This window comes from Zeus faber (genome assembly GCF_960531495.2).
Source record: "Zeus faber genome assembly, chromosome: 5".
In the NCBI taxonomy this organism is placed as follows: Eukaryota; Metazoa; Chordata; class Actinopteri; order Zeiformes; family Zeidae; genus Zeus; species Zeus faber.
The window spans coordinates 4091169-4110155 of NC_137192.1; the positions used below are offsets into that span (position 1 = coordinate 4091169).

At 42.7% G+C, this 18987-nt stretch overlaps 1 protein-coding gene across 1 annotated transcript in view; it reads left to right on the top strand.

Annotated features, from left to right (window-relative positions):
• nfasca (neurofascin homolog (chicken) a) overlaps window positions 1-18987 on the top strand; it is a gene marked incomplete at its 5' end in the record, with an annotated part of 54281 nt that overhangs the window by 17627 nt on the left and 17667 nt on the right. Inside the window, 13 exons of the mRNA XM_080000248.1 lie at window positions 854-965; window positions 1060-1226; window positions 1571-1718; window positions 2293-2417; window positions 2866-2910; window positions 3813-3914; window positions 4253-4450; window positions 4724-4794; window positions 5807-6029; window positions 7803-7918; window positions 8171-8381; window positions 9328-9450; window positions 9825-9998. Coding sequence (XP_079856374.1) covers window positions 854-965; window positions 1060-1226; window positions 1571-1718; window positions 2293-2417; window positions 2866-2910; window positions 3813-3914; window positions 4253-4450; window positions 4724-4794; window positions 5807-6029; window positions 7803-7918; window positions 8171-8381; window positions 9328-9450; window positions 9825-9998 — 1815 coding nt within the window. The remainder of the gene's footprint in view (window positions 1-853; window positions 966-1059; window positions 1227-1570; window positions 1719-2292; window positions 2418-2865; window positions 2911-3812; window positions 3915-4252; window positions 4451-4723; window positions 4795-5806; window positions 6030-7802; window positions 7919-8170; window positions 8382-9327; window positions 9451-9824; window positions 9999-18987) is intronic.

The window sequence follows — 18987 nt, forward strand, 5'->3', positions numbered from 1 at the left end:
ACGTTTCTGTGAAAATCATGACGCTGCAATCCATAATTATTTTGTGAGTGGTGATTCGCAGAAGCAGTTCATCCATTTTGTTCATCAGAGATCGTACATTGGCGAGGAAAATGCTTGGTAGAGTTAGCCTTAGCTTAGCCCTCCTCTCTTTCCTTGCCTTTGTTTATGCTCTCGACGCCGCCTGTGACCTCTTCCGTCCGGCAGAGCCGGGTTGGTGGCCTCCGGTGTTCTGATGATCACAGTGTAGAGCCGGAGATCGCTGACAAAATTATTTAAGATGAGTAATCCAATGTCCAGAAGTTCTTGACAGGTGTACGATAGTTTTGCAAAGCTGTTCCGACTGAACAAACTTAAAACTAGTAGGTGTAAGCCCGCTAATTTGCAGAATCTGGAGAGACACTAAGCCTCACGTTGTGCACGCGCCGGCATCTTGGTCCGATCACTTCCCAAGTTTCTTCTTCACTCCTTACATTAAGTATCAATCAGGGCTGGTAGAAAGTCTTTTAGGATTGTTTTAAGATGTGTTAAATATAATGGATAATTAATGTTGCATTTTTCAAATTTGGAAAACTCTGCTCGAGAATTGAAACAGAGCTTGGAATGGGATGGGATAAATTTAATACAAAAAAAAACATGAGTGCGACAAATACTGATTTTGAAAGTTTTATTATGTAAAATAACATCTTACATGGAACCTGAAAAAAGCCCACAAGTTGCATGTCTCTTACGGAAATGTCAAGGGATACATTTTGGTGAATAGTGGCGAATAATTGGCATTGAAACTCCATGGAAAGGTGCTTAACATTTCACTTGTGAGGTGTGGCTGATCTGCTCTGGTTTTGTAACCATGTAGACATGGCTCCCAGGATGCTGGGACCCAGGAGCCAGGTGATCAAAGTGATCCAGAATAACCGCACCTTCCTGGACTGTCTGTTCTTCGGCTCCCCTCTGCCGGAGCTGCGCTGGTGAGTGCCGGCGTAAAAAATACTGGCTGGTTGAAAAGCATCTATTAAGGTTTTCAGGGTTAGGTCTAAAAGTGAGCATTTCGTCCTTGTGCAGGTTTAAGAACGGGCAGGGCAGCAGGCTGGACGGAGGCCACTACCGGGTGCACATGAATGGCACCCTGGAGATCAAGCGGGCCAGGGCCGAGGATGAGGGCACATACACCTGTCTGGCCACCAACATTCTGGGCAAGGTGGAAAACCAGGTCCGGCTGGAGGTCAAAGGTCAGACGCCGCCACGTCACAGATCTGAAAACAGCTTCAATTAAATAGATCGATATGTTTAGAGCGCTCCTTCCCTCTCATTGAACAAGTGTCTCCCCTCAATGAGAACTTTGTCATTCCACCGGTGCCAAGTAGCCCATTCTGCTGTGCCAAATCCACTAATACACTGTATTGTGCCTTTTGGTGTGGGACATTTAGTGCCTTATTTTTGGATTCAGAACACTTAATGGTTGTTAGTACGATCGCGTTTTGTAAACCAGCATCGTTTTCGTATGTATGACAGTGACTGTGTAATGTACTGTGTGTGACGCTTCCCCACAACCTTCCCCACTGGTCAAAACCAGAGCCCACCCGCATCGTGCGGGGGCCTGAGCGCCATTCGGCCATCCGGGGGTCCATGGTCCGTTTCCACTGTAAGGTCACATCGGACCCCACGCTGCCCGTCAGCATCACCTGGCTCAAGGACGACAAAACCCTCACCCTGGGGTGGAGGTGAGAGGTTTAGGTTAGGTTTCTTGTACATTGCCAATTTTTTCTTGTTGATTATTGTTTTGGGATTGTTTTTCTTACCTATTGTTTATTTTAAGGTTTATTTCGATTATTTATTGTTAGGGTTAGGGTTAGGGTTAGGTTAGAGTTAGGGTAGGGTTAGGATTAGGTACTACAAACATTTGTTAGTAAATCTTTTGGTTTATTGTAAATTTCCTTTTTTTCTTTTTTTGTTGTTAATTTTTAGGTTTGTTATATATTGACTTTTTTTTAATTCTATTGCTTTATTATTATTATTATTATTATTATTGTTTTGATGTGAGCTACTGTCATGCTACAATTTCCCTCCAGGGATGAAAAATGGATGTCAATCTATATCTATCTAATAACCTAACATCGAGAACATATTCTGAGATAATATTTATCAAAAGAACACTTTGTCAGTCCCCATGGGGAAAGTCAAGCATTACAGCAGTACAGTACAATCTCCCTCTCTGCAGACTAGAAGGCTAGACAATCAACTCTGGAAGTGTCTTGATCTTCTCACCTTTTCTCTGTGTTTCCATGCCACGCACAGGCTGAAGAAGAACGAGGAGTCTCTATCTATCAACAACGTCAACGAGGGGGACGAGGGAACATACACCTGCACCGCAAAGTCCGACATAGACCACGACACGGTCTCGGCACGCCTCACTGTGCTAGGTACACTTACCGACACACACACACACACACACACACACACACACACACACACACACACACACACACACAGACACACACAGACACACACACATGTGCTTTGCGCTTCCTTCTGCTTACGCAAATAACTTCTACATAAAATCCTTGTGTGCTAATCCTAATCGTGTAGATCTAATACATCTAACGGCTAACAATGCGCTCCTTACTAGGCCTAGATGAACTATGATGTAGCAGAAACACTGCATGCAGCGTATTAATACAGTGCTGTGTAGTACTTCTGTGTTGAAAATCAAAGTGCTGCTGTAGTGCCTGTTTAGTGTGTGCTCTTTCTCTGAGGTGATCACGTCTAATCAGAGTTCCCCCAGACTGAGTGGCTTGACTCGACTAACCTGTGACCTTTAACCTTTACCCCCCCTACCCCACCCCCCATCTCCTCGAACCCGCCTCACAGAGGAAGCCTCCCTCAACCCTTCAGTCTCTAGTGCCTTCCCTGCAGGTAACACACAGGTGTCTGGTTGAACTCCCTTTCTTTTCTTTTCTATTCATTCTTTTGTTTGTTTGTTTGTTTGTTTGTTTGTTTGTTTGTTGGTCTGTTTTTTAAAGGATAGGTTGGCTTTCAAGGCAGGCCTTATTAAAATCTTGGTCCCGTTTTTGAAATCAGGAAACTGGCAACACATGCCTTAGTGTATTTGATTTATTTTTTCTAAGTACATCAAAAAGCCTAACATGGCTACGGTAGGAAGCGGCATATAGTCCTGTTTCTATACGTTAATGTTGATGTAGCCCAAAGAGTTGAGTTGTGGAATGCAAGAAAATCAATTAAACCCTGAAAAACCTGATAAAATGCACGGTTGTGAGCTTCCAATTTTAGAATAGGAGATTAAATGCTTTCCCCATTGGACTGCATTTAAACGCAGCAAGGTGCTGCTGTAGAGCGGCCTTACTACTGAGAAACGCACCGCTATTCTGTGTGGTTTCTTTTGAGATAACTTTTCCTTTCTTTGTTTTTGACTTTCTTACTCTTTATATGTTGTCATTGTCTGTCCTGCTGTGTTTCTGTTGGTCATTTGTTCTTATATGTTCTATTTTTATGCTTATCTACCTCTTTAATTTCTACCTGTGCCTCTATTTCATATTTCAGTTTTAAAAAATACTGCGATAATGAAACTGCCTGAATGTTTTTTTTAGGTGCCAATTATTTTAAATTCTGTGTTTCAAAGAGACCATGAGACTGAGAGCAAAACATGCAAACGTGCATTTTTTGATACACACTGTGTGTGTGTGTGTGTGTGTGTGTGTGTGTGTGTGTGTGTGTGTGTGTGTGTGTGTGTGTGTGTGTGTACACTTTACATTTACATGTGTCACATTACTGAGGCCAAATTCTTACCCTCCCCGCAGACCGTCCGGACCCTCCCATGGACCTGGACCTGTCTGACCGTGCAGCCCGCAGCGTTCGCCTCACCTGGATCCCTGGCAACGACCACAACAGCCCCATCTCACGTCAGTACACAATATTATGAGGCGATTTCTAGGATTAACACAGACATGACTCATTTGAATGAGAGTATGTTGACTGTGTGAAGCGTTGTTGAGTGACATTTGAGGTATTTTATGAGGGTGAGCATCCTTCGTTCACACTGCACCGTCAATGAGTCTCCATGTGTTTTGCGACCGCCTCGGAATGTGGTTGTTGGATTCTCAATGCATTTTGAATGTTTAACAACCAGTATCTAGAGCTGTATTTAATCTTGCGATCACCAAATCCAAGATGCACTACAGCCCAACTGATACAGTACTGCTGGGGTTTCACTCTCTTTCTGTGTCTCTTCACCCTCCAGAATTCCTAGTGCAATTTGAGGAGGACCACTGGGATCCGGGGACGTGGCAGAACCTGTCCAGCTACCTGGGGGACCGCAACTCGGTCATCCTGCAGCTTGCCCCCTTCATCAACTACCAATTCCGGGTCATCGCTATCAACTCTGTGGGCCAGAGCACTCCCAGCCACCCCTCGCCCCGGTACAAGACCAGTGGAGCCGGTGAGGACCCAACAGAATGTTTTTATTTGGTTTGAGAAAAATAAAACTTACTGAATAACTCATTTGGTTTGATTTGGATCAATCGGCTGAGTTCTATGGTTCCTTTCGGCATTTGTTCCAGTAATTGCTCCATTACCCACTTGTTATAGGCAGGATTTGCATTTCAATTTTGTTTGGGCTTTGGGACAGTTGAAGACAGGCTAAAAAACAGGCTACCATGTTTTGTAGTTTCCGTTGTTTGACCAGACAGAATCCTATCTCTCTATGTTCCAGCTCCTGACGCCATCCTCAGTGGTCTACGAGGATGGGGCACCAACAAGAACAACATGGAGATCACTTGGGAGGTACAGTAAGATATGGACTTCCACACGCTGGCAGATGAGGCAGACAAAGACTTAAGTGTTAAAATAAATTAAAGGTTATTTTTGCAGAGGTTTACATCAGATTCCATCTTCCTCGATAGAGCCAGTCGATAAAAAGGAATCCTACAGTTAAAGATAATTTAATTAATTACCATCCATTGCATTCCTATGATTCCTGTTATTTCTCTTGTACATTTAAATTAATTTCAATTGTTGCCATTTACATTACATTACATTACATTTAGCAGACGCTTTTATCCAAAGCGACTTACAATTGTTCAAACACTGACGGATGCAGCCATCTGGAGCAATGAGGGGTTAAGTGTCTTGCTCAAGGACACTACAGCATGCTAGCAGGAGGATCCTGGGATTGAACCAGCAACCTTTAGATTACTAGACGACCAGCTCTACCTCCTGAGCTACCATCCCCCCATTTAGCCCCACTTTATAATTCAGACTTTTTTTTTTAGGCTAAGGCTGCCTACAATGAAAACCGCTGTGTGGTTTAAAAGGTATCCTAACTGACAAAAAGTGGCCTCACCACAAAAACTCAGCAGTTCCGTCCACATATTTTGTGAAAAAATAATGATTTAAAAATGAATAAATATATCTATAAAATAATAAAAATGTTTACTGCAGACATCCTGCAGTTTCTCCAAAGATGCCTAGGGGGTCTCGTACTCCTGTTGTAATTTACTTCAAATGAACGTGTTGGATTCAATGTGGAATGGAAATTACATTTTGTTTTGTTTTCATTCCCTTGCTCTGTATCCAAACAATGGCAACTTTAAAAAAACAGTAATCTGACAACAACTTGAGGCAGCTTGACTCATTTCAGACAATAATTGGGCGTTAATTGTCATGACCAGTGAGTACAAGGTGACTGAGGTGAAATCACACGACAGCCCTACTGGTTCTCATACAATATTGGCAAAGCAATTGACGTTACAATTTTTTATTCAAAATAATTACTGCCTCCTCTCTCTTTGTTCAGCCCCTGCCCAACTTGGAGCGAAATGGCCCCAACCTGCATTACAGCGTGTGGTGGAGGCGGAAGGATTCAGGAGAGGAGTGGAGCAACGTGACCACGACAGGGTCCAAGCACGTGGTCCACGACACTGAGACTTACGTGCCTTATGAGGTCAAGATTCAGGCCAGGAATGACTTTGGCTCGGGACCAGAGTCCAACGTGATAGTCGGGTATTCTGGAGAGGACAGTAAGTACACGTGTAAGGAATAATGTGCCGCCAGCCGGTCATTATTTCAGAAATAAGCCAGATTCAGAGATCTTGTATCACTCTGAGGTTATTTTGCAATAATCCTGCTTATTACGCAGCTAATTACTAAATAAAATAATACATTGTGACAGAATGTTAATTTCAAAGGATTTTATGACTTTCATGACTAGTTTTAGAACTATTATGACCAGTGCTTAATTTATAAATCAGGAGGTGCCGAAACACAGAGAGGTTGCCGATCTGTCGGATCGGGGGAAGAAGAAAAACGGAACATATGCACAGACACACCGGACACACAAGGCTTTATTTGTTTCGTTCAATTAGGAAACTTAAATAAAAAATAATAGAGCTGCCCCCTGAAACTCAATGAGTCCAATCATCAGTAGGAAACCCATCAGTCAACTGAAATTCTTCTAGTCGAGCAGTCGTTTTTTGTTTTTTTTCAGTCAGTGTCCATTACAATAACAGGATAAAACAGCTTGAAGCTTACAGAATGCACAGGGATAACATTTCAATGAGGAATTATAAATAAGGGGAATCATAAATATATTTTATAAGTGTGTTTCGAGATTCTGGACCTGGTCATGCTCCGTTCCTCCAAATAAAACAACTAAAACTGTGGGGACGCGGCACTGAGGAACCGGACATGCATGGAGAGTGGGAGTGATCGGGGAGAGAGTCACGGAGAAATTGTCCTCATTACGCACGGAGGAGACGTAAAATAAAAACACACTGTTTTGGCACTGATCGCGGGCACCCCATCGCTGTCTCGCTGTCTGTACCGTCAGAGTGGGAGACAGGTGCAAATCCGATTCAACTGACAAAATTCTGAGTTGGGTACAGCTCAGGTATTAGATTATTATTGAAAAATAATAATCTAAAAACACACTATTTGTATTTGTTTTGTTTGGAAAAACTGTGAATGTGGAGCTTGCAGTTCAAGCCACAGCTCCACAGATTGTGCGGAGGTGCTGGATCCAATGAAATAGGTGCCCGTCCCAATCTGGGAGGTCCTGGAAATGCTCCGGCAGGATCCGGCACAAATTAAGCGCCGATTATGATTGATTGTGACAGCAAAGCTTCTGCTCTATAGCTTCCGCTGAGAAAGAGTCTATGACAGCTTAGCTATAGTAACACTGCAATAACATAGCAAACTATTTTCCCTACATTAACTTTTGGCTAACCTATTAATTGTTATTGATGTTAAATTGGACATACATACATACATACATACATACATACATACATACATACATACATACATACATACATACATACATACATACATACATACATACATACATACATACATACATACATACATACATACATACATACATGTATCTGCATTCATCTCTTTAAGTCTTCCATTGCAGTTTCTCTGTAGCGTTGCAAAATGGCCTTGCTAGCCGGTGTTAGCATTTACATGTCCACGGCGGGGAAGTTGGGACATGAATCCAGTTGGAGAAGTGGTTGGCCATGACAACAGTCATTATTCTGAAATAATTGCCACCAATTGCCACCCTTGACCTATAAGAATCGAGTATTCCACAGAGCAATGTAATAAGCAAAGTTAACATGACAACAAAAAGCCACGGAAAGCCAAAATAATGACTAAATTAAGTTTTTTCATCAGCGTCACATTTTTATGACAGCCTTAGACAACACAATGAATTCTTTTTTTTTTTTTTTTTTTTTATTATTTACATTTCTACTAACCGAAGACCTCCCACAAACCGCCTCTCCATCCAGATCCCACGGACCCTCCGACGGATCTGCAGGTATCAAAGGTCAATGCCACCAAGGTCAACATCCACTGGAACCCCGTGGATCCCAGGACCACCCGAGGAGAGTTCAAGGAGTACAGGGTAAAACACACACACACACACACACAATTCTGCTTAGAGGAATTCTGCTTAGTTTGCGTTAAAAAGCAGCGTAGGTAAATGCTGTCATCTGTGTATTGCTCTGACTTTCAGAAAAACCTGCAAACGAGTGCCTTTTCGAAATGTTTTTGACCTCTTTCCTGATTTCCCCCTCCTTGTTCTTTTTCTTTTCTTCCTCCACCTCCCCATTTTTTTATCCTCTCCCTCCTTTGTTTGGCTCTCCTGTCATGTCAGCTGTACTACTGGCGTGAGGCCAGCATGCTGAAGGACCTGCAGGTTAGTAAGGAGAAGCTGACCCGGGGCTTCTACAGCACCTCCGCCCATCCCGAGGCCGTGCTGGGCGACCTGGTGCCCTACTCGCACTACAAGGCGTTCATGGTGGTGGCCAACAGCCGCTACGAGGGCCCGCCCAGCAACACCGTAGACTTCCACACCAAGGAAGGAGGTGATTAGAGGGAATAAAAACATGGGCCGGTTTGTACTTTGCATCTTAAAAAGAAATTTGATTATGTTTTGTGATATGATAGTGTTCATAAATATGAGTAAATACTCACCCCTCATGTAATACCCAGGGAGGTTTCCAGCCTTTTCTCCATACTTCACTGTTACTGTCACCGATGTTGCACCTAAATTTGTGACCTGTAGAATTGAGTGACACTGTTTTTCCTGTATATATACTGTACAATACTGCACATCAAAAAGATTACTGGGCACAAAGATGAGAGAACAGTTGCTCACAGCAAGAACATTTAGAGGGAATTGACACACTTAACTGTATTTAAAGACAAATATATGCGTATCCCAACACAATGCATTTATATCGATATGAGATTTTAAAAAAGGACACTCCTCTAAAAACAGTGATTTTCTTGAAACTGCAAAGGCATTCGTCTTCATCACCACACAATTCTGCATGGACTCATTCGGTTGTAACACCGTCTTGCTGCGGTGTAGCAACAAAAACAGCGGCAGCAAACAAGGAATTTAACAAAAAAAGCAATCATATTATTTTAAATAACTCCTTGAATTTCAGAGTCAGACTGCTGTTTATCATCTTAGCTTTAGCATTACTTGCATTGCTGTGGGAATTAAACCTACCTACAGTACATACTACATGGATACTCTTCAAAAAATCCAAACTACTCCTTTAATTTACTGCAAAACAAATCAAAACATTCTGGAAACAGTAAGGATTTTTTTCTATGCTTGGTCAAATTTGTTATAACCAGTTCAGGTTTCAGTGTTTCAATGGGGTAGGGAAGAGCATGCCATTCATACAGCTATTTACTGAACTTTTAGCCCTATAGATTATGATTAAGTTTTCTGATTCCTGCTTTCTCACCCGTTTCTCTTGTATTTGTTTGTGCCCGTGTGCTCACATGCATGCGCAGTTCCAGATGCACCTAAGTTCTTCAAGATTGTGCAAAAGAGTTTGGACACCATCCACCTGGAGTGGGACAAGCCTCTGGAGCCAAATGGCATTCTAATTGGATACAAGCTCAAGTACCACACAGGTGCAGATCTCCTACCTCGCATGATAGCCAGTCAAATGTCAAACACTTTCCTCCTGGTGACATATGGAACCTGTCCATGAAATTTGATGTAAATCCATCCATCCTCTTCTGGTAGAGATGTTTTGGTCACAAACAGACAGACGATGTGTGGATGATTTCCTCAGGACTAGGCTGAGATGGATGAGTGCGGAGAGCAAAAAGTCAAAGTAACGGCGTCTACCTGAATTTAATAACAGCCTGGTATCCTTGTCCATGTGTGCCCTGCGAGACCCACAGGGGCCCACAGAGAGAAGCATTAGCATTTACAGATGGTTGATTGACAGATACTAATTTCTCTGTGTTCCGTGTTTTATTTTGTGTGTGTGTTCATGCAGTCAATGGCTCCCGGAGCGGCCGTCCCCAGTTTGAGAGCTTCCCGCCCAATGTGACGCAGTTCACTTTGCGACTGCCGGACCGCTCATCGCGCTACAAGTTCTACCTCTCGGCCCTCACGCAGGTGGGCGCGGGGGAGGTTTACGCAGAGGAGTCCCCACACTTTGCCAATGAGGGTAAGCACACGAATCGTATCGATCGCCCGAATTCCAACATACCAAGGACCAAGGTTTCCTGCAAAAGGGTTTGTGGTGGCGCTCATGCACTTGTGTGGTGTATGAGTGAAATTAAAACGCGATTTCTATCAACCTCATTTATGAAACCGGGCTGTGTGAATCCATTTACCGTTTTTCTTTGCTAGTGTTAAAATTCCATGGAAGACGATCCACATATCCAAATATCTTGGTTGCATTCAGACATTGGTTGCATATTTAATTTTTAGTCACCTCCTCTATCCGTGTTCTACTCAGGATTTGTATATTCAAGCATGCACATTTGGTAAAGGGGGGATTAAATCTCTGTCTCCTATTACCAGTCATTGTACAGTAAGTTACTGGAAGCAGTATTTTATCAACCATCGTTGTGTGGATGAGATAAATCCACCGGTACTGAGTGGCCTAAATTCTGGCCAACTGTTTTACGTTACTTTCCACGAGCACTCCCTCACTGAGTGGATTTTTGAGTTGTCATGTTTTTTCTTTTGTTTGATAGCCATATAATAAGGCAGAAACCACTGTAGTTTTTGTTTGTGGCATAACTAAGACGCTAAGAAGAATTTGGGTCGGTTGTTCATTTGGCCTGAAAGAATGGACCTTCCGTAATGGTTACCACTACGGGAGGTTCGGGTTATGGTTTCAAGATCTATTTTGAGACCCCCCCCAAGAGCTATTGTGTGAATAAACGTAATTGTATTCAAACAAATCTTTAATCTGTTGAGGAAATGATTGAACTCTTTTCATTACACACACACACCCCAGTTGATGTCTAAGTCCCGCCGGACTTGCAGACTATGTAATTATGCCCATTTCTCGATCGGGTTTCCTCCACTGCCTGGGAACTGTGTTGGCTTTGTGTTCCTGGCCATTTATATGTGGGTGGGGGCGCCTCTTCCAGACCTGCCAACCTGTACACATTTTGTGTACCAACTACGCAATTCTTAGTCGAAATTCACAGGTAAGAAATGCCAGCTGAAACTACGCAATTTGATTCTGCAGGTCAGACTTAGAAAAAATCTGAAATAGGAATCGTCCACGAAAATTGCAATCGATGCATCTCTCGTTGGTAAACATGTTCGGTAACTTTACAAGATGATGCATTTCAAGGGGTATATCCTAATGATATAAATTACTATACATAGTCAGCCGTAGTATCTCGCATACAATGTGATTATTCTCATTACGAGACGGCTACGGTGTGAATAACTGATGGAGTCATTTAGCTGTGGAGCCACGGAGACTCCCTGTTACACCATTGTGGTACTCACAATATTTTCCTACGGTTGGCAGATCTGCTCTTCCAACATTACAAAAACTCTCTCAATGGCCAAACCCCCTCCCCAAAGAAAAACCTGATTGCGGGTCAGCTTATTTATTTGGAATGACAATGGGCTAAAGTGACTGGTGGACCAGCGATCCTAGACCCAGCTCTTTGTTCTCTGACTGCCACAACAGCCTGTGCGTGTGTGTGTGTGTGTGTGTGTGTGTGTGTGTGTGTGTGTGTGAGATGGGTAACACAGGCTTCTTTGTCCATGTGTCCGTCAAACAGGGTCTTTCTCCGAAAAAAACGGCGTTAGCTCCATGCCAATGCTGCCATCACTCACCAGCCCTGAGTGAACCGGCACATACACACAGACGCATACACACGCAGAGCACTGCTCTCTGCTCTCTCTGTGTCTTTTTTTCCCTCTGCCTGTGTCTCCATGTTGAGCCCTCTCTCTCTCTTCCCCTCTACCTCTCCCTCTGGCCACTGTCTTTTTCTCCTAATTGTAAACCTCTCCTTTTCTTCCCGTAACACCTGTTTACGCGTCTCCCTCCGTCTTCTCTGTCTGCTTTTTTCCCCCTTCTTCAACAGGGAACTTTACCAGCTCAGGTATTGACGACACAAGCCTAGGTAATAGTTATTTTGGGGGGGGGGAGGGGTTCACCCCAGCTTGTATGTGTGTGTGTCACAGCTTGTAATGCTGTCCATCTGCTTGTCTTGTCCATCTTTTTTTTTTTTACTTTGCCATCCCTTTGCAGTCTTTGTGTCCTTTTTTTTTTTTATGACCAAATAGTCGTTTGACCGCTCCCTGCTGCTCGCATTGATGCAACAGCAGGCATTGGGCTCTATAGAGCTCAACAGTGCCCACTTTTTGAAGCTCCATTTTCAAAAGTGGATTTCCCATTCATTCAATCTATTGATATTTCAGAAAACTGTATACAAACAGTTTTAAGCCTAAAACCAAGCCAACCAACTACGAGATGGATCATGACCATAACAATTTTGATTCAGAGCAAAATAAATGGAAATGGAACAAAAGGTAATGGTACTGGTTTGACACAATATCGTATTTTTCCGCGCAAATTTAAACTGTAAAAGGGATTTATTTTTATCAATTCCTGATTATGCACTTTCGCTCCACTCCCTCTCTGATCACAAGTCGTTGCCCAGCTCACATCTGCCCACATAAACATGTGCTCATCGCATCTGCATAGAACGCAACGCCATGAGAGTTGACATGGCCGCTGCTTTGGGAGTACGTATGCCTATGTCTTGGGGGTGGAAGGCTTTTGCACCAGCTTGCACCTGAATGTTTGAACTGACATGGGAGAGCATTTTTGGCTTTCCCCTTTCGGTGACACCCATCATCTCAGCTTGTTGCTTTAAAGCTCCTTTGTTTGATCGGCACGCTCGCTTGCTTGACTGCCACGACTGCTTTTTGCCCCCAAATCATCTTACTATGGCATCTCTTCCACTGCTTGTAGTCATCAGTCAAAAATAAAAATGGGGTACTACGAGGTAAGGAACGCCTTTTGTTTTTCAGCCGCAAACCCTTTCAGAAATTTGCAGAGTCAATGGTCTCTTGATTGAGGCAACCATTGGTTAATGTTTTTGAACAGGCATTAGAACTTGAGGCGACTGTGATGGTTTGGCAGTGGTGTTGTGTTCAATCTACCTCTCCTCATTCACCTCCATTGTCACACAATGGGGATTTCAAGGTGGTATTTAAGGACACACTTAAAGAGCAACTATCAGGTTACATTTTTTAATGAATTTACAATCTTCGGCTAGTAGCAGGGTGGTAGTCAGTCGGCAGGTCAGTCAGTTTCACAGCTATTTTGGATGGTGAAGTACTGTGTTTGTTCAGTTTGCATAAACTCTAACTTTAACAATATCAAATAAAAACACATTTAGAAGTGAAGAATATATATATTTTTAGAAGTAACAAATATTTACACAAAAAAATCTAATTTTTACAAAATAAAGTCCCATACCAAAGGAGACCGTGGTAAAGTCAACGAGAACAGAGAGACATGAGTGAAACGGTACAGCGTGCACAGGATTTGTTTTGTTTAATTCAAGTAGGAAATGAATGAAAACAAATAAATCTCAATTTGAAATAAAAACATGCCCTGTCTTTTAAAATACAGCGCAGATAAAGCTCTCACAGTGGAAAGGAGTGGAACCATCTTTAAGTTATGTTTACGTTTTTCATTTCATACAAGTGAGAAACTAACGTAAATTAATTTATTTTTCCAGCCTAGCTCTGTCCTGTCTCCCCTAGGTGATGTCACTTGTCATTTTGCTAGCAATGTCAGATCTTTAGGTGGGCGTTTGCTAATTGCATTACAAAAGTCAATCTTTTATTTTAAGTTAAAAAAAATGTTTTTTTGAATACATTTTTAATCTGCTACATAATTTCCCCACACATAAATTCACTGGGTATGCCAACCTGAAAGTTGTTCTTTACCATCCAGGTTGGTGCTGTAAGCATGCTGGCTGCATTGTAAGGAATTGGAATAACAGTGTCATATTTAATGGAGTGGGCCCTCAACGTCAAGGTAAAATAGTTTTTTGACCGTGAGGAAGTCAGAAAATAAACTCTACAGTACAACAAAGGATGGAGTGACCCTAAAGTGTCAAAACTAAGCTGAAAATGGCTCTTAGAGAATAATCATTTAGGGAAAATGGTGTTAAAAATCTTAACACGCCATTAAGAGGAGATGCAATACTTACTCTTAGCCCCTTGGTGGCGGTGATGTATAAGCGGGTAGAGCAGAGAACGCAAGGCACTGGCAATTGCATTCACTTGTGATTTTGGAAGATTAATTACCCATAAATCCAAACATAAAAAATTATGACTCCTTCTAAAAGATCCTGTGCTCACCACCTTTATAGCCACTTTACTGAAATAAACATTACATCTTTGCTCACAAAATTTGTCATACTTTAGTAAGAGTGGGTTGTTTAACCTCTTAACATTCACCACATATTTTACTCCAAAAGTAGACTGCTTTCTTTTTCAAATCAGAATGGCAATAAAACAATTTGTCCGAAGATTTGTACTTTTTTGTTCAAGCGAATCATGGCCACTAATAATAATAATAAATAACTTACAGTATATCAGTGGTTATCAACGTGGGGTTCCAGTGACCCACATGGATCCTTCAACAGGTTCAAGGGGCTCCCCAATTAAAATGATTAATAGTTCAACTTGACTTCATTTACAAGAGGCACTACTGAAGAATCTGGAGAATGACAATCCCGAGAGTTTTTAATCATTAATTTTCTGTAACTGTAGTGTGAACAGGTCAAGGTGCTTTGGATGAAATCATATCTAACGTCACAAATCTTATCATATTTGGGGTTCCAAGAGACAGTCTTATCAAATGGGGTCTGTGGCTTACTATGAAAAAGGTTGGGATCAGTGACTTATAGTATATAGACTTACTATTGTCAGTGTTGACGACACTACAGAAGTTTTTGGGTAACCTTTTGTGTCTTGGCGTGCGTGCCGGCGTGCGTGCCTGCGTGCGTGTGTGCGTGATTTGACTTCCTGCTCTGTGTTTGACCCTCTGCTCTCTCCCATCCCCTCTCCCCCCCATGTAGTTGAGCCCTTCGACGACTCTGTATCCTCGACTTTTGCTCCTACACCTTCTCCTCTCGCTCCTCTTCCTCCTACAACCATTAGTACCTCAACTACTGCTGCTTCTGTTCCTCCTCCTCCTACTACTACAACTACTTCTACTTCTACTACTGCTGCTACTGCTGCTACTGGCGCTACTACTGGCGCTACTACTACGACAACTTCAACCGAGGCAACGACAACCACCAGCACCACCACTTTGTCGGTGTTGGTCACCACGAAGCGCATCGATCAGAACGTACTGGGTACATCCATGATTAGGGTTTAAAAATGTGGAGTCTCCATTTTCCCATCTCGTGGGTTTTTCCCTGTGTTTTAACTTTTGTGGCTGTGATGATGACTGGGTTTTTCTCCCCACCTGACGGAGCAGGGTGGGAGGGGATTCAGGGGCTGCATTTCGACATGCTGTCCTCCGTGGCATTTATACCGACAAGCGGTACCTCAGGATATCGGGATGTAGCTAGCCCAAACCCAAATATTGACGCCAAGCCCGTCAGGGAGCGAGAATCCAAACCGAAAAACCAGGAGGAGACTTTTTTTTTTTTTACGTTCTTAACTGCCGAAAAATGTGGTCCAACCCTTTGCGATCCACTTTAAGATAGAAGTGCGACAGTATATAAAAATAAAAACACAAATATTCCCTGATTTAAAATTTTGTTTGAGAGGGGAATTCTCAGTTCACTAGAGAAAGGGATATCTGCTTCTCACTTTAAGTGGTGCAATATTGCAATTGACCACTGAGCTGCCACACACACACACACACACACACACACACACACACACACACACACACACACACACACACACACACACACATACACACACACACACACACACACACACACACACACACACACACACACACACACACACACACACACATACAGCGAGGATGACTCCCTTTGTCTTTGTACCGAGTGAAGTACTGACGCTCCAAGACCACCGGATCAGTGGAGTGGCTCTTGTAACCCTGCCCCTCTCCACCCCTCCCCTTGACCCCTCTAACCTCTCGCCCCCTCACCCTTTTGACCCCTGACCCCACCCCCCACCCCCTTGTGTAGTTCCCCCCGGGCGGGAGATCTGGGATCTGACGGTGGAGCCTAACAGTAACTACGCTAACGTCAGCTGGAGACACAACTTCCCGGCCGGCAACAGCGAGTTTGTGCTAGAGTACACACTGGACAGTAAGAAACCAGACCCACCCACCCCCCCCCCAAAAAAAAAAAAAAAACACCAAAAAAATAACACCATAAAAACATGTCAGGGAGGCAGATTTAGAGTGGAGTGAACGATTTGTGACAAATCACAATTCAAAAATTCCAAACAGTATTTTGAGGGTGTTGAGGTTTCCCTTATTGCAGTCTGGTTCCAGTCCTAGAGCTTCTAAATGTACAGTCTTAACGTTATTGTCCAAACCAAGGCTGTGAGGAATGGAATCAGGAACAGTAACAATATGAAGGATAACGGGATTTAAGTGAGTCCAGAAGAGGTCCTTGTTTGTGACGCCGCTTCAATAATGACCTTTTTTTTCTTTATCTGCATTCAATCTGTAGCCCTGCCAAAATTTGTTACAAATATAGTATTTTAAATACAGGTGTCTTACATCGCCGGCTATTATCACTGATGTAGACCAGTAATACATGTAACACGTGTCTTTTTTTATTAAATACCAAATATGATTACCTTCCCCTTTGGGGACAGTCTTTCCTGCTCTAAAATTTCCAGCTTAACAGAATGATCCTCTCCATCCTTTTTTTTTTCGAAAGTCAAGTGTCAAGAAAGCTTGATGTTTAAATGAAACAAGAATAGAACAATGACAGAAAGAGAGGAAGAAAGACAGAATAAGAATACCGGATATGGTGAAAGTGAAATAAGGAACGGGGAGATCAATATAGAAATCGCCTTAAAATTTAAATTGCAAGAATTAGTCAAGAAAGTAAAAGAAGAAAAGGCAAAAAGAAATCCCTAAAAACTTAAATGAAACAACATTATCACTGGGGTGATTGGAGATTATTATTTTATTACACCAAAAGATTTGTTGAATCAAGAAAAAAAATTATTAGCCACAGCCAAGTTGTGTTATTATCCTGAATCCTGAAAAAAAACATTGTAATGTTAAACTAAAGAAAGATGCATTGAAATTGTTCAATTACAATAACTTAATTCACTTAAAGAAGGATTGCTGAGAGCTACTTTTCCAAAGATAGACGGTAAGTCAGACACATTGTCTCAAAGCTGGCTGAATAATATTTTTTTAATTTTTTCAAGAGGCTACATGCATGTGTCTCTACATTTTAAAATGAGGGATAAAATCTAAAGCTCTTTAACCTTGTCTCAATCTCTTGTTCTCTTCCTTGCTTCTTTCCTATTTCTCTCTCTCTCTCTCTCTGTTTTTTCCTTCCACATGAGCTCAACATCATGTCACGCACGTGGCTCACACAGCTCACCCCCATCGCTGCGGTTTCTTTGAAAACTGCCCGGCTCTGATTGGCTTGTCTGCTTTTGGGCTTGATGTCTTTGCTTTTCTTTGTGTTTTTTTGTGGCTGTTTTTGTTTTTTTGGGAGCGTTACACTTTACACTTTTCATTCACGGCCTTCCCCCCCACTTGCCTGGCTGATAGCTCTCTGTTATCACTCCATTCCCAGTGCCTCCGCCGGGCCCTTACCGTGTGATTGAGGAGGAGCGGTGCATATTTCATTTGGACAACGCCTGGAATACTTAACGCTGGTCCCAGTATCATAGATAGCGAGTGAGGCCAGGGGAACATGTCAATAATGACATGTTCTGCCCCACACACGCGCGCCCGCTCCTGCCCCTTCCCTTTAATCCCCAAGGTGAAAGAAACCCCAGAGCTTTGACTCATGGCCACCCAGGGGGGACCCAGCGGTGGGAGGTCCATCACGTAACGTTAGTCGCGGAAGGATCTGGCAGCTGAGCTGTGACAAACACACTCACACAAACACATGTGTGTGTCATACACTCAAAGCTAGGCATGCTAACCTGTGTAAGTTCAGAGCATATGAAGCATGTCAATCCATATGCAACAAAGGCATGGTGTAGTACAGGGGTCCCCAAACTACCGCTGCGGACCGGATAATATATAAATAAATACATTTTTGTCTAGAATCACATTTTCGTTCCCTAGGATCTATTTTCCTCTAAGCCCCCTGCCCCGTAGCCTGGTTTCACCAGTCTTTCTTGCGAGGTCTTTACAGTCTCCATCACAAGATTTGGATTTGAATCCATTAATTTATTTGAAATCTTAACATCACAATAGTATCGATCTACAAATCCCATATTGATCTAACTTTTGAAAGATCAGGAAAAGTTACAAAACAAACAGTCATACAGTTTGCCATCAGAGATGATCTCGGGATATCCACTAGCCAACGTTAGCTGGTGGCGTCTTTGTAGTATATGGGAGTTGTTGTGAACACTGATCTCCATGGCAGTGATCCCAAGCTTTGAAGCCTCGTGTGGCCCTGTCTAGTATCTGGTATCTGGTGTCACAGACCCCCATCAGAGATAGGCAATCATGTGGCCCTGGCAAGGAAAAGTAAAAAAAAAAAAAGGGTACCGCTGGTCTAGTAAGATGCTGCTTAATAAATTATTTACATTTCTTTATACTCAGATGGACTCACAGACGAGGAGTTCAAGAACATTTCACTTTCATGGTTCCAAAGCTGTTAGCGAGGGGACTGTGGTGACTGCGTTAGGTCGCTGACATAGTCTTTATGAACGTTTGGCAGGGCTTCTTCTGTCGTAGGCATTGCAGAACTCAGGTGAAATGGGCTTGGGTTTGGGATGATCCTGCCCCTCTTAAAATTATATTTTAAGAAGTGTCGGTGTGCATAATGGCATGGTGCATGATACGTCTCACTCAGAGGTGGGTAGAGTCCTCCAACATGTAATTACACTCGCTAACCAACGACATGAGAGAGCGAGTATGAGTATGAGCGAGAACAAGAGTTGCTAAAGCACTCGATACCTTCAGTAAACGCAAGCTTATTTGTTATGTTCTACTTCGATAAAAGTAGCAA